Source organism: Rhinopithecus bieti, unplaced genomic scaffold (genome assembly GCF_001698545.2).
Source record: "Rhinopithecus bieti isolate Rb0 unplaced genomic scaffold, ASM169854v2 scaffold_1348, whole genome shotgun sequence".
NCBI lineage: Eukaryota > Metazoa > Chordata > Mammalia > Primates > Cercopithecidae > Rhinopithecus > Rhinopithecus bieti.
Window position 1 is genome coordinate 86042 of NW_016803373.1, and position 14049 is coordinate 100090.

The window sequence follows — 14049 nt, forward strand, 5'->3', positions numbered from 1 at the left end:
GCAAGACTTCATCAGAAAAAAAAAAAAAAAAAAATTACCATTTTAATCCTTTTAAGTGTATGGTTCTGTGGCATTAAATACATTTACATTGCTGTGCAACCATCACCACCATCCATCTCCAGAACTTTTTCATCTTGCAAAAATGAAACTGTACTTGTTAAACAACTTTCCATTTCCCCTTCTGCTCAGCCCCTATTATTTGTCTCTATGAGTTTGACAACCCTAGGGACTTCATATAAGTGGAATCATAGAATATCTTCCATTTGTCATCAAGATTCATCCATGTTGTAGCACATGTCAGAATGTCGTAACTTTTTAAGGCCGAATAATATTCCATTGTATGTATACACCACATTTTGCGAATCCATTCATCCATTGATAGACATTTGGGTTGCTTCTGCCTTTTGGTTATTGTGAATAATACTGCTGTGAACATGGGTATACTCAGATTTTGTATCTTACTGTCTAAATTTTTAGACTCTCACATAATACATGCAAAAGGACTTTCTGAAAACCCTTTACGAAACAGCACCCTTGGTAGAGGTGCTTATGGTTTTGTTGTGGAGATCTGCTCACACTCCTGAAACCAAGACTGTAGACAGAATATGATTAGAATGCCCAGCAGTGCTGTCAGAGTCCACTTTTAAATTTCCTGTGATCATTTGAAAGAAGCAAAGCTCCAAAGCTCCTTCTAGAAAGGTAGTGAACACAGTCAAGGACTTACAGAGCCTGGCATACCATTTGCCTTTGCAAACTGAGTCCTCTCCACTTGGTGAAGTTGCCTCTGAGCACCTTGACTCATAAGTAGGTCTTGGCTCACATCTGTAAGCATTGCAGAGACAGTGAGAAGGACTTGGCAAAATGAATTTTATGGTTAAGAATGAAGGAGACCTGCTTCCTGTGAAGCAGGTGAGAGAGTGTATCACAAGTCAAATTATTTCTGGCCAATGTGACTGAAGAACCAAGGATCCTGTTTTCTCTCTCTCTCTATTGCTCTCTCTCTCTCTTTCTCTCTCTCTCTCTCTCTCTCTCTCTCTCTCTCTCTGTGTGTGTGTGTGTGTGTGTGTGTGTGTGTGTGTGAAAAATCCATGGATATGTTAATATACATACATGTTAAAAATCAGGTATTTTCAAACATCCAGAGATTCTTTAGGGAGCTACACATTTTTGTGAAAACAGACTGTTAAATGTGTGAGGGGCATCTGATAGCCCCAGCTCTTCCCCTGGACTCTAAGGAAGTAATTCTGTTCATTCTGTTTCTGAAGTACAGCCTCAGGTTCAGGGCTGGCTGGTCCCTTCATGAGATGCCCACTCTGCTGTTGCAGACTTCTGGCCCTTCTTGGATACTCAGTGACCAGGATGGAGATATACAGGGTTAGGAGGCAGTTTGGGAAGTTGGGAAAAAGGAAGCACTGGGGTGTCAGAAGAGGAATAGAAATGAGGCTGCTTATCTGTCAGCAGCTCCCCAACTTCTCCTTGATGTTCTTCCTCATGTCTTCCATTGAGTGTTCACTCCTAGCTCCTGTTGGATGCTCTTCCCAGCTTCCCCTTCCTGGACCTCACTGACTGGCAGAGCACATTAAGTTCCAAGACCGCTATTCCAAAACAAGGTCCCAAGACTCTGTTTGTGAACCCCAGACACTTTCCCCTGGCCTTTCCAGTCCGCGGGTGGTGTTCCAGGACTTGCATTGTTTTGTTCCCTGAAAGGTCAAGTCCTGTAGGGCTTCATCTGTCCAGGCTGGTGGGGCTCTGGCTGGCAAAGCAAATGCATCAGATCAGCCTGGCCATATTCAGGGAGGGCCAGGCCCGTTGGCACACACTGCAGGGCTGGCATGGACTTTGTGGGAGGCTGGCCTGAGCCACAGACGGTGGCACCAGCAGTCCTGTTTGTTCTTCAGCCCCTGGCAAAGCCTAAGCAGATTGGATTCCTGTCCTGTGGAACACAGATGCTTCTTCCAGAGCCCACCTGCCCAGGCAGTGCTCCACCTTGGAGCAGCACAGTCAGTTTGGGAAAAAGGAGGACTTGTCCCTGAGAGCCCCTTCTCTTCTCCGTTCTTGTGGTTACTCCATTATCTCCCCTCTGTCCAAATTCATTTTCTCGCCCCTCAGTGAACACAATAACATGTTGTCCAAGTGAAGCGTAATTGCCATATAAACAAATGGCTTAATGATAATAAATATTAGAGCATTTTCAGATATTTGATTTCCTTTTATTTTCCTAGTTTCCAACAGAATTGCAAGTTAATTTTAATTTTTCTATTGAAAAGGGTATGGTACATCTGACCAGCAGGCAGGTGGGGAAGATGCAGAGTTTGTCCAACCTAAGAGCCCTTATAAATAGTACTCAAGCAGTTCTGGCAGCCGTGATGGGACGTGGAGGCCTATTTCCTGCCTCTCTTGTCCATCTTCATTTTGAAGCACTCCAGAGCATTCCACCAGCTGTTGTAAGGAGCACCTGTGTTGTTACCATCATTGAGGTTTTGGGAGAAATCATTTGGTCATGCTTTTCCATGCAGTGACTGTGCACACAGACCCTATAAGAGCCATTGGGAACTATGTGCATGGTGATCGAATTAGAGGCCCATTTCCAGTTCTAAAGAGAAAGTTCAGTTGTGCTTTTGAGTTCTTAAGACAAAGTTATTAAAAGGCATGGCTAAGCCTGCCAAAATACTAACTGTAGAAATAGGTAAAGTTTCAGATACATAAGCAAGGAGCTGGCTGGGTGCCTCTTGCTATGCTTGGGTGAGAAATCATGATTAATAAAGGCCACAGAGACAGTGAAACCAACAGGGAGGTGGCCCAGGCAAGAAAGAGAGATATGGTCAACTACATTATTCCAGAAATATAAGGCATTTAAGGTTATGGCATAGCAGGCAGTATGTTCTCTAAAACTAGGACTGGGGAGAATGATGTAGTGTTTTGCAGAGGTAGGTACTTGATATTTCTGCTTTGATTTTGTTGTTAGAAAAGAGAAGTATATGGAGCATATGAAAGTGATATACCGTAAGAAACCAAAGACAATAAAACAGTTGAGGTCCGACCAGTCCAGGGTAGGTTTTGTCCTCTTCTGGGTGTTTCTGGGACTCTTAGGCCTTTAACTTCCACCTGAGTGCATCAGACACACTCTTCTAATCTGCAGAAGCAGCCTGATTTTAGTACTCGTTCGGAAGGGAGGTGCAGCTGGAAGTTTGTGTTTATTAAAGCCCAAATGACTGGAGGTAAACGCAGGTATGATCAGGAAATGTAGCTGGTTCACCTCTCCCAGTAGGCACAAGGCCAAAGTCAGCCGACTTGCAGATTGTCATGCCGGTTCTTCCACCCAGAGGTTATTTGAGTTCATCCAGCACTGCAGCTGAGCAGAATGCTGTAGTCAGGGTGACACACTGCAAACTGGAGCCATGTCCTCAAGTGCATGCCAATCAAACCAACTTTAACCTTCACTGGTTTGTGGCTGCCGACCTAGAGAGGAATTTGTTACATGGCTGAGGTCCTATCCTACCTAAGCCAGACTTCAGTGCAAAAAAAATCCTATCAGATGCACCTCTCCTTCTCTGTCTCCATCTCCCTCCCTGCCACCTGTTTCCCCTTTACTCTTTACTATTAATTGGCCTGGGGTTCCCGGGCTGAAGCAGAGTTTCCTTCTGTCCCCATGTGTTTGCTGCTCTGGTTTGCTCTTCTTCCAGGGCCCCTTAGTAAAAGAAGAGCTTTTGACAGGGTAGTGTGGAGGTGGGGAAGTGACCACCACGCTGGGAGTGATGTAGGTTATAGGTCACCAGTGATGTAGGTTGCTGTCACCAGGACCCTCAAATCAGCTGTGACCAGAGCCTGCAATGACAATGTGAAGAAGGATCTCTTACCTCAGTTAGTGAGGTCCTATTCTTGTAGAGACAAGAACGTTTCTTGTAGAAACAGATAGCCAAGTAGTATCAATGATAACTCTGTACAGTGGAATAGAAGATCTGAGATTTTAATGAAAAGGATAGATTCAGGATAGTAGGAAGCTCTCAGTTGAGTTTGTAACATCAGAATATTAAAAGGCACAGCGAAGAGAAAGTTCTGGATTTCTAATGAGATTTCTGAAGTAGGCTATGTTTTTATCTCATTAGAATGGATTAGAGTCAAGCCTATTAACACTAACTGTAGAAATAACTAGGTTTCAGATGCACTGTCAAGGTGCTAGGTGTCTTGTTCCAGGTGTCTTGAGTATAAAAGGTCCTAGAGAAGAGATGTGGGTGGGCTTTGGGTCGTGTGTTTCTTAATTTTTAATCTGTAGCCCAGATGTTTGATTAGAGAACTTTCGAGTGAAGTTTACTAGGTGGTGACAGTAAGATGGGAATCAGAGGAAAATGATTTTAATAAACTGGAGAAGTACTCAAAATGAAGTTCACTGAGGAGATGTAGAATTATACCACCAGTTATGAATAGCTGCACAAGTGTAAGAGATGGCTGTGAATAAACAAATGTACCAGAAAGAGCTGAGATTGAGGATGAGGCCAACATCCATCAGCACTATGGGGCTGTGGTTGGAGCATCCCTGTCTAGGACTACAAATAAGAGTTCAAGACACAGGGATTGTCACTATATACCCCATGAATATGTACAATTATTTGTCAATTAAAAATATAATTAAATAATACCTAACAAATACATGGTTTGTGAGGCCATATCTTTTCTAGATGTGGCAAAATCTTCAGGCTAACAGGGCTGTGGGTAGACTTGTAGACTGACTCACAGATAAAGGAAATTTGAAATTGAACTTGTAGAGAGTAATTTAGAATTCATAATTATCTTTCAGTGTGTAAAAATCCCTGATGTGAAGATTGGTGCCAGCTGTTAGTCTTTGCTAAGGATGGAATGTAGTTTCAGCAGCCTTTGATGAGACACTAGGAATACTTGCCTGACTGTGGAAGTCATTAAATGATAGAAGGAGTTATTGAGGGAAGGTTCTGATTTTTTATGGGATATTGCAAGTAGACTATATTTTCATTTCATGAGGGTAGTTGAGGTCCATCTACCCTAGCTGATGATTGAGAAGTGGATTGACTATTCAGAGTCCCGTTTCTAACCCAGAGATTGCCTGGGCCCTGCCTGCAGACATCCACCTGCTTTTACATCCCCCAAGGTGCTCCCTGCCCCCAGGCGCTGTTCGCCGCACCTGTCTGGGGATGTTTTTTCCAGGCGTGGACTAGCTGAGTCTGTGTAGATGCACTGATCTCATCAGATTGCACTTTCTTTTTGTTTTCTTCTCTCTTGCAGTATGAGTTTAAAGCCAAGAACATCAAGAAGAAGAAAGTGAGCATTATGGTTTCAGTGGATGGAGTGAGAGTCATTCTGAAGAAGAAGAAAAAGGTAAGTGACTCTGAACCAGAATCTGAGGTGAAGAGGAAAGCAGGGGAGGTAGGCCTTTTTCTTCCGGGCCCCCCTCCAGAGAGAATCCCTCCCTTATCTGGCAAGCTCTTCTGCTTTGAGCAGCAACGGTGCTGAGAGGCTGCTGCAGAGTGCAGGGTGAGGCGGGGCCAAAGGCCTAGTCACCAATTGGGTCAGTCAGTCCTGGTACCCCAGGTGATGGGAGTCACCTCCTGTCATCCATGCCTTCAAACCCCCTCCCCATTTTCATACCTTTATCTTTGAGTCCTGATGGTAGGAAATATTTTCAATCCTTCCTTCCTTCCTTCCTTCCTTCCTTCCTTCCTTCCTTCCTTCCTTCCTTCCCTTCCTTCCTTTCCTTCCTTCCTTCCTTCCTTCCTTTCTTCCTCCCTCCCTCCCTCCCTCCCTCCCTTCCTTCCTTTGATGGAGTTTCTCTCTTTTGCCCAGGCTCGAGTGAAATGGTGCAATCTCAGCTCACTGCAACCTCTAGCCCCTGGGTTGAAGTGATTCTCCTGCCTCAGCCTCCCAGGTAGCTGTGATTACTGGCGCCTGCCACCACGCCCAGCTAATTTTTATATTTTTAGCAGACAGGGTTTCGCCATGGTGGCCAGGTGGTCTCGAACCCCTGACCTCAGCTATCCACCCACCTCAGCCTCCCAAAGTGCTAGGATTATAGGTGTTAGTCACTGAGCCCAGCCTGTTTTCTTTTGATTAGGTTAAATGTAAACACCTGCTGTCCTAGGGGGCTGCTCTGTCCCTTTCAGGTATCTTCATACAACTCTGTTGTTGTCCATCATGAGGCAACTTCATAGTTTTGTCCTTAGGGCACAGTCTTGTTTCCTACCTCACTGTCTCTCCCATGTACCTTTACCATATGTGGTGGCTTCCCCACTGTGCATGTGAGAAAACTGAGGTTGGATCACATGAGGCAGTGGTGCACTGAGGTATCACCTGTAGATAAGCTGCCCCGCCTCCACTAAGCACATGAAAGCCAGGCTGGAGTAGCGTCTCCCTGAGGGAGTGCACGGGACCTCATGACTCACTTTGAAACTAGATCCTGGGTAATCTCCAGTGTGGTTTCACCCTCCTGCTGGCCCAGAAAAGAGACAGTCTAGCAGGTCTTTCCTAGATCTAACTCTTCTGATGCCAGGCTTGGGAAAATGGAGCCACCCATCTTGTTTCCTGCACCCACACTTAGTGTCCGTTTCAGGGCCATGGCTGTGATTTGAATAATGCCTTTAATCACAGGGTTCATTTTACACCGTCTCAGACAGATGAATGCACATGAATAGCAATCAGCCTTTTTGTCATCTTGTTCTCTTGTGACAGTTCTCTGGTATCTTAATGCTACCACCACACTCAGATACATGCACACTCTCTCTCTCTCTCTCTGCTTATAGAATTGAGAGAGGTGAGAGTAGACATGCTATTGGGTAAATGCACAATTTTCTCCAAGGAAATGGAATACTTGGCAAATTTCACTGATCACCATCATGATTAGGTTAAGAACTAGAGCTCTTTGCCAAGTAGCTGTAGGTGTAGAGACAGCCATAGCCTATGTTCAGCCGTGAGGCAATGGTACCATGTACAGCCTGACATTGCCCACTGATTCGTTGGTGCTCGTGCCAGGCTAGTGGGTAAAAACGTTGAATAGTCCTCTCCTCCCACAATTAGCTTGTTGATTTTCACTGGGTCAGTGTGACAAGCTGGGAGGAACCCTCAGCCCATTTGAGAAGACCTGGGTTTCAGTCCTGGCTCTACCCTTCCTGGCCTGTGGTTCTAACCATGTTATTTTGCCTCTCTCAGCTTCAACTGTGAAGAGTTCAATTAGGTGATCACTTTGGCTTTTCTAGCTCAAATACTCTGTGCCAGCTCTGGAACCATGCTTTTTGTATTTGTGTGTATATATAGGTCACCTGCATGTATTTAGGTCTTTGAGAACCTACTGGACTACCAACAACAACAACAACAAACCACAAAAACAAAACAAAACAAAACAAAAGAATAAAAAAAAAACAGCCCCTGGAGTCTGAGTGGATCACTATGTTGTTGTTTCCCAATCTTCTAGGGCAGGAGGGGACCCTCTGAGGTCCAACATCTCTGAGGCAGCCATCCAGCCTCCTCTTTCTCCAGCCTTTTTGTAACTGGTGAATGGTGATGTGTTTGCTGGCTGAGAACTGTGTTTACAGTGAGTCCCTGCCCTCCCGTGAACTTTTTAAGGGCAGGAGCCATCTTTGTAAGCCCAGCACTTGCCTGGCCGCCAGACATATGTATTATGTTTTCAGTAATTGTGGCTGTTCGCTAGCTGCATGATTGAATATTATTTGTGTGTAGTGATGTCATTCAATTATGAAAAAATAAGTACTTAGCAATTGGATCAAATGAAGTCTAGTTTGTTACCTTTATCATATTGTCCTTCCTCTTTTTCTTCCTGTCAATCTGCCAGTTTAAAAGAAAGAAAGAAAAAAAAACAAGGATGAGATCCTTTCTCAAATATAGGAAGGCTTCCATAAAAATTGCTAATTCTATAGCATTAATTGTAGGATTTGTTCAGGTGACTATAATCTTCAGGTGCATTATACTAGTGTAGGCAGTGGCCAGATATAATCAACTCTCATTGAGATGTAAAAAACATCTTTTTGTTTATAATAACAAATATCTAAAAATGCTGTCATCTTGAACTGATGCCAATAGATCATGAATTTCAAATTCTTTATGAATCTTAGGTTGAATTTGTGATGTAAACCCAGTTACTAAGATAATTAGCTGTATTTTGATGTCTCTCAACCAGTACATGTTCTTCAACTCGCATCTAGGCTCAAGTAATTATCTTTTCCATGTATATATAATGATTAGTTATTATAATACTGGAATCACACTATAGCACCATTTGCTAGGGAGTGGAATCCTGAATAAGAAAGACTAGTCTTGAACTTCATCCAAGGGATTTTTCTAATAAAGGACCCAAAAGGCTTCAGTTTTATATGGTTTCTCTTATGAACCAATAACTTTGTTGGGATCCCCTAAGGCAACATTCTAAAAAGGCGCCATCATTTTCATTAATTCATTGTGTGTCTACCATGTTCAAGAATCTGCATAGGTTATATAAGGATATTAGATATGAACTCTTCCCTGCAAAATTATTCTTTGTCACTGTATGCACACATAGATCTATTACAGGTTTTATAAAATTGCGTTGCAGTTATTTATCTCTTTCCCCCATAGGTTGTTAGCTTTAGGGGGCAGGGACCATGTCTTCCCTCAAATCTTATTTCATCTGTTTGGAAAAGTAGACCAGAGGGAGCAAACCGATGTAAGTAATTACACACTAAGGTGATAATGAGAACAGCTAATAGTAATAGCTAACACTGATATTGAGTACCTGCTATTGCCCAGGCCTTGTTTGATGCATGTTTACACTTAACAAATCCTACAACTGTCCTGTTAGGTAGATACCATTCTTATGATTGTTCAAAATCAGATTGAGCAACTTGCCTGAATCTCAGATCCTATCAGTGGTGAAGTCAAGGTTCGAACCTTGTCTTACTTAAATTCCAAGCAGGTTCTTTCCACTGCTCTGTTGCTGTGTATGTGTCTGATCTTTTTGGACCCTTTTGGATAATAACCACTCTATAGGAAATGCCTAATTAATTAAGCCAGAGTCTTTAACTCCTAACCTATACTCTGTCATGGGTGCATTACATCACAGGGAAACTATGTTCCTGCCCAAACAGTAGTGCTGGTTACTATGGAAACACAGAAGTCAGATCAAATTAAGAAAAGGAGGCACTCAGAATTGTAGAACCAGAATTTAGCCAAAGAGGAGTAAAGGAGACTTAAAAAATGATTTAACCTGATCCTCTAATTGATTAGATGTAGCAACAGAGGATAAAAGAAGTCCAGTGACTGTCCCTAAGGACACCCAGGTAGTTACTGACATCCAGGGTGTGAATCTAGGCCCTAAACTTCATCCAGTCTTCTTTCCACCATATTGTATTTCTTGGCCATCTTTATTTTCTGCTACTTTAAAAACAGGCCTATTAGGAATTGTGCACATCGTGGGAGGATTTATTACTGCTTCAATTTTGAAATGCACGTTCCTATATCCTATATCCTGAAGGAGAGTGATAGCTTTATTTTCAGTGTAATCCCATTCTATCTAGAAGCATGGAGAAGTTGTCAAACTGCATTTATATGGCCTTTGCAATTTTTTTTTAAGTCACCACTGCTATTAGGTGCTTGAATAATGCTGCATGAATAATTGTGAAGCTTGCAGGCTTTGTGATATGCCTACTGATAATTTCTAGTAGGGATAGGAAATGAATGTCAGTACAAATTTCTCCTCTACTTTAGCATTCCTGAGGAAGGGCTTCAGAGATGCCATATCCATTTCTGCATGTCAAAAGGAGAAAGGACCACTGTGATAATTATTCCTGACTCTGTTTTATCTTCTTGGCACGGTTCCAGGAAGACCTACCTCTAAACCAGTTCCCATATAACATTCCTTGCCAGGAGCTTTTAGAATGGCAAAGTGGTTGTGAATTTTCATGGAGGACTTGACATGTGCACTCAGCAGATAAAGGAAAGAGAAGGTCCTATATCAAAGTTGCGCTTACCCCATTCAGTGGTCTTACAAAAGCATACAGAGCAAGCCCTTTATCCCTTTCCTCTGTGGAAAGCAAAGAACTTCCTGGTAGTGGACAGTGAAAGACTGATTTCATCATTTGGAGTTGCAGACTACCTGCAGACTGCAGGTAGAAGAGTTGGATTTTATTTATCACTGGACTGGGTGGCCTTGGAGGGAAATAAGTCAACTTCTCTGAGCCTCAGTGGTCACCTTTAAGGTGGAGACTAATTTTAGTAATCTGAAAGCGTTATGTAGAAGTTCTTTCCCTAAATGGAGGAAAGGACTTTTTTCCCCATATCAACTATGAGAATGAAAAACGAAGCAGATACAGATGACTTTCCTATATCTTTGCTATCTCACCTTCTCACTTTCTGTGTTAGTCTAGGTCCTCTGAGAAGGTGATGCCAAGACACTGTTAAATGCCTTTGGGAGAAAATGGGGAAGCATCTGAGAAAGGCTGGGAGAGCTGTCAGGCTGCAGGGAGGCCTGCCCCTGAGTGCAAGAGAGAGGGAAGGAAGGAAGCAAGGAAGGGAGGGAGGGAGGGAGGGAGGGAGGGAGGAAGGGAGGAAGGAAGGTAGGTTAGCAAAAGGCTCTTAGACTGCAGTGTGGTCTGAGAAAGGCTTGGCAAGGTTTCAGGGTGTCCAGAAGCCAAAGTTGTCTGTCCGGATCCCCACATCTCCCAGGGACAGGCCTGCCTTACTATCCCTCCATTCTCAGTCACTGGCTGGATCAGTCTGTGGAAAGCATAGCTCCTGAACCAACATGATAATGAATTTCAGAGTACAGCAGCTGGGGCCCTTAGGTGCACCTCCCTGTGACTGGAGGTCTGTGGTGTACACTCTATGATCACACCTTCCTTTGTCACTCCAGAAAATGTTTACTAACCAAGATATGAAGTTGAGCCTTCCTTCAAGTTAAGCTGCTCCCTCTATCTCAATGACTTTTAAAAATACCCTGGAGTAAGGAATTCATAAACAAAGAGAAGAGGGGAAGGGAGGAGATGGCACAGAAAGAGAGACAGGTTAATAAACTCTAGTTTAGAGATCTCCTAAAAGGCTCAGCAGTACCATGAATGTCCTTGGCAGGTATGGAGGGCACAGGAATAAGAGAAAGGAGTTACACATATCCACATACAGAGTTGGGGCGTGGCAGAATGCCAGGCAGTTGCCCCTAGGACTAATTAATCTGCTCCACCAGGCACTCCCTCCCCACTCATAATTTTATCTCCATTTACTTTATTTCTGGAGTGAGTGAAGAGGCCAATCTTTGTCTCCTTGAGCACTTAGCATATTGGCCTCATCACTGCTGCTGCTGCTGCTGCTGTTAGTACTCCTGCTCCGGTGGGAGCCCTGCCTGAGCCTGCACTCTTGGTGGAAGGAGGCTGAAGACCAGCCCTGTTGGTGCCCAGTCCTGCGGCTCCCTTGGGCTGTTTGCAGTAAATAAGCCTGTGAAGGTCCCCCTTTCCCCAGAAGGCGCTCAGAGAGGTGCTGACAGCTTTAGAGGTGTGTATCCCCTCCTTTCCTCCTCTCTTTCTCCTCCTCTTTCCTTCCATTGCCATCTGAACTGAAAATGTCCTCATTTCCTGGCATATCATGGAGACCACAGCTGATCCCGGACCACAGTAGCAAAACTGAAAATTTCCCTCACATAGCTACCAAGACTCCAAGTCTTTATTTTCAAGCATTTTTTTTTTTTTAAAAAAAAAAAAGAAAAAAAAAAAAGACTTTCAAAGACAGTTTAAACTGAGTTTTGGCTGCAGTTATTGTTCAGTAATGAATCTCTGTCCTATCTATTTTTGAAACCAGGCCTTTGATTATGACTCCCCGATAAGGTCTCTTCTCATTTCAGATTTTTTTTTTTCTAATTGTTTTCCTTAGAAGAGTATTTCCATATAGAGAAGTGAGGAGGGGCTGGTTTGTTTGTGTTGTTTTGTTTTTTTCTTTGAAATACTTGCAAAATAGAGGCAATAAGAGACACAATTTCAGACCAAGAGAAAGGAAGAATCAAATTGTTCTTGAATTAAGATATTGGTGACAATCGTAAAGTCACGTGAGATATGTGAAGCGGGGCCTCCCTCTAAGTTAAGCCACTCATTATATTGCATTGCCTATGAATTGTGCCAGAGTAGTGGAGTCAGCACTAGTCCAAACATCAGGAGAATTTGTTTTTACTCTCGGCTGGGCTACTAACAAGGGGTGACACCTTGCTTGAGTGACTACACTCCTCAGGGTATTATTTGAAAGAGGTACAGTGGGGGAGGGGTGGAGACCCTTTAGTTCTAAAGTTCTTAGACAATCATGCAGGCCTTGAGGAGACTGGGTTAAAAAGCTCCAACAGTGGCCGGGTGCGGTGGCTCATGCCTGTAATACCAGCACTTTGGGAGGCCGAAGCAGGCGGATCACCTGAGCTTAGGAGTTCAAGACCAGCCTGACCAACATGGTGAAACCCCATCTCTACTAAATATACAAAAATTAGCTGGGCATGGTGATGCGTGCCTGTAGTCCCAGCTACTTGGGAGACGGAGGCAGGAGAATCGCTTGAACCCGGGAGGCAGAGGTTGCAGTGAGCCAAGATTATGCCACTGCACTCCAGCCTGGCCACAGAGCGAGACTCCGTCTCAAAAACAAACAAAGCTCCAACAGTATTTGCATTAGTTTCTTGAATAACCAAAACACTGGTGAGTCCCTGCTACTCCCCAAACGCATTGAGTTATCTTGATAATTTCCTGATCTCCTCATAGATTTAATATTTTTCATCCAAAGATGAAGGTCTGTAAAGTGACAGGACTAGATTTTAATGAGATCTTCAGAAAATGAAAATAAGTAGGTTGGTGAAAAGATCTTTTTGGTTTTCCCCTTCTTCAGGACATTCTATATGGGTGCTGGGACCTCTTTTAAAAGTAAAGTATGTTTTGGCTTTTGTAGACCATGCCAATGTTCATTCTTATTAAATTAACCCAAGGGGCCCTGGGAACCTGGCTTCTCTGTCCTCCTATTCACATCTGCCAGAGAAAGAAAATAGTTGTTCTGTATTATTTTGCCTCATTATTCTTTCCTTTTAATGAATGTCTTAGTTACGTTCTATAGAATTGCCGAGAAGAGGCTTGCCCGGGTTAGCTTTGATAATGGAGGCGCATTGCAAGGCTTGGAGGAAACATGAGCTGGCGCCCGACGCATCCTCTCCCTCAGTGTTGCCGCCAGTGTGAGTGGAAATAGAGTCACCGGTCACAAAAACTGTTCACCGTTATGGGGCTCAGCCTAGACTCCACTTAGGATTTGATATTCCCCAGAGAGAGGAATCGATTGGGTGGAGTTGGGTCTTTTTACTGTAGAGCTCGATGATTGAGTGGTTTAATGCCAGCCCCTTGCTGGCTCCCCATGGTCAGTCAGGTGGGGATCCCAACCCTAGACAGTCATGGCCAGGTTAGCACAGTTGGCTTCCTCAGACGTGTGCAGCATAAACCAAACTACCCTCATTCAGACCACCTCAGACACTGAGGTGGGCCCTGGCCTGAGACAGTGGGACTGTGGTCAGTTGACTCTCTGAAATGTCAGGGGAGCTCCTTGTGCCAGGCCTGAGACTCCAGAGGAGTGTGTGATAAAACAAGCTCCAACAGTATTTGCATTACTGTTGCTGAGGATTTCAGTCCAGTCTTTCTTTGGTGTGTAGCAGTGGCTCTCAACCCTAGGGTCACATCAGCACCACTTGAAATGTTTGTTAAAGCTACAGATTATCGGGCCTTACCTCTGACCCACTGTATTCACGTCTTTCAAGAGGTGGAGCCAAGGCAACTGTAGTTTAAAAAAAAAAAAAAAAAAACACACACACACACAAAAAACAAAACAAACAAAAAAAACATGATAGATATAGGAACCAGACTTTTACTTCTGGGAAGACCAAGTAGATGCACTTTACACTATTCCTCCTGCTAAGTACAGCTGAAAACCCTAGACGTTATGTATAAAATCAGCATCCAAAGGTTCTGAGAGGTGGAGAGAGGGCAGCCTGGCTAGGAACCTAGGGACCCACAAACTGTATAGTTGTGAATTCCCTGG

General features: G+C 43.7%; 1 protein-coding gene across 2 annotated transcripts in view; it reads left to right on the top strand.

Annotated features, from left to right (window-relative positions):
- The first annotated feature begins 5256 nt into the window (after nt 1-5256).
- CUNH1orf226 (chromosome unknown C1orf226 homolog) overlaps nt 5257-14049 on the top strand; it is a 97295-nt gene continuing 88502 nt past the window's right edge. For both annotated transcript variants that reach the window (XM_017881543.1, XM_017881548.1), the window contains exon 1: nt 5257-5349. In XM_017881543.1, the coding sequence (XP_017737032.1) occupies nt 5302-5349 (48 nt within the window). In that variant the 5' untranslated portion in view covers nt 5257-5301. The remainder of the gene's footprint in view (nt 5350-14049) is intronic.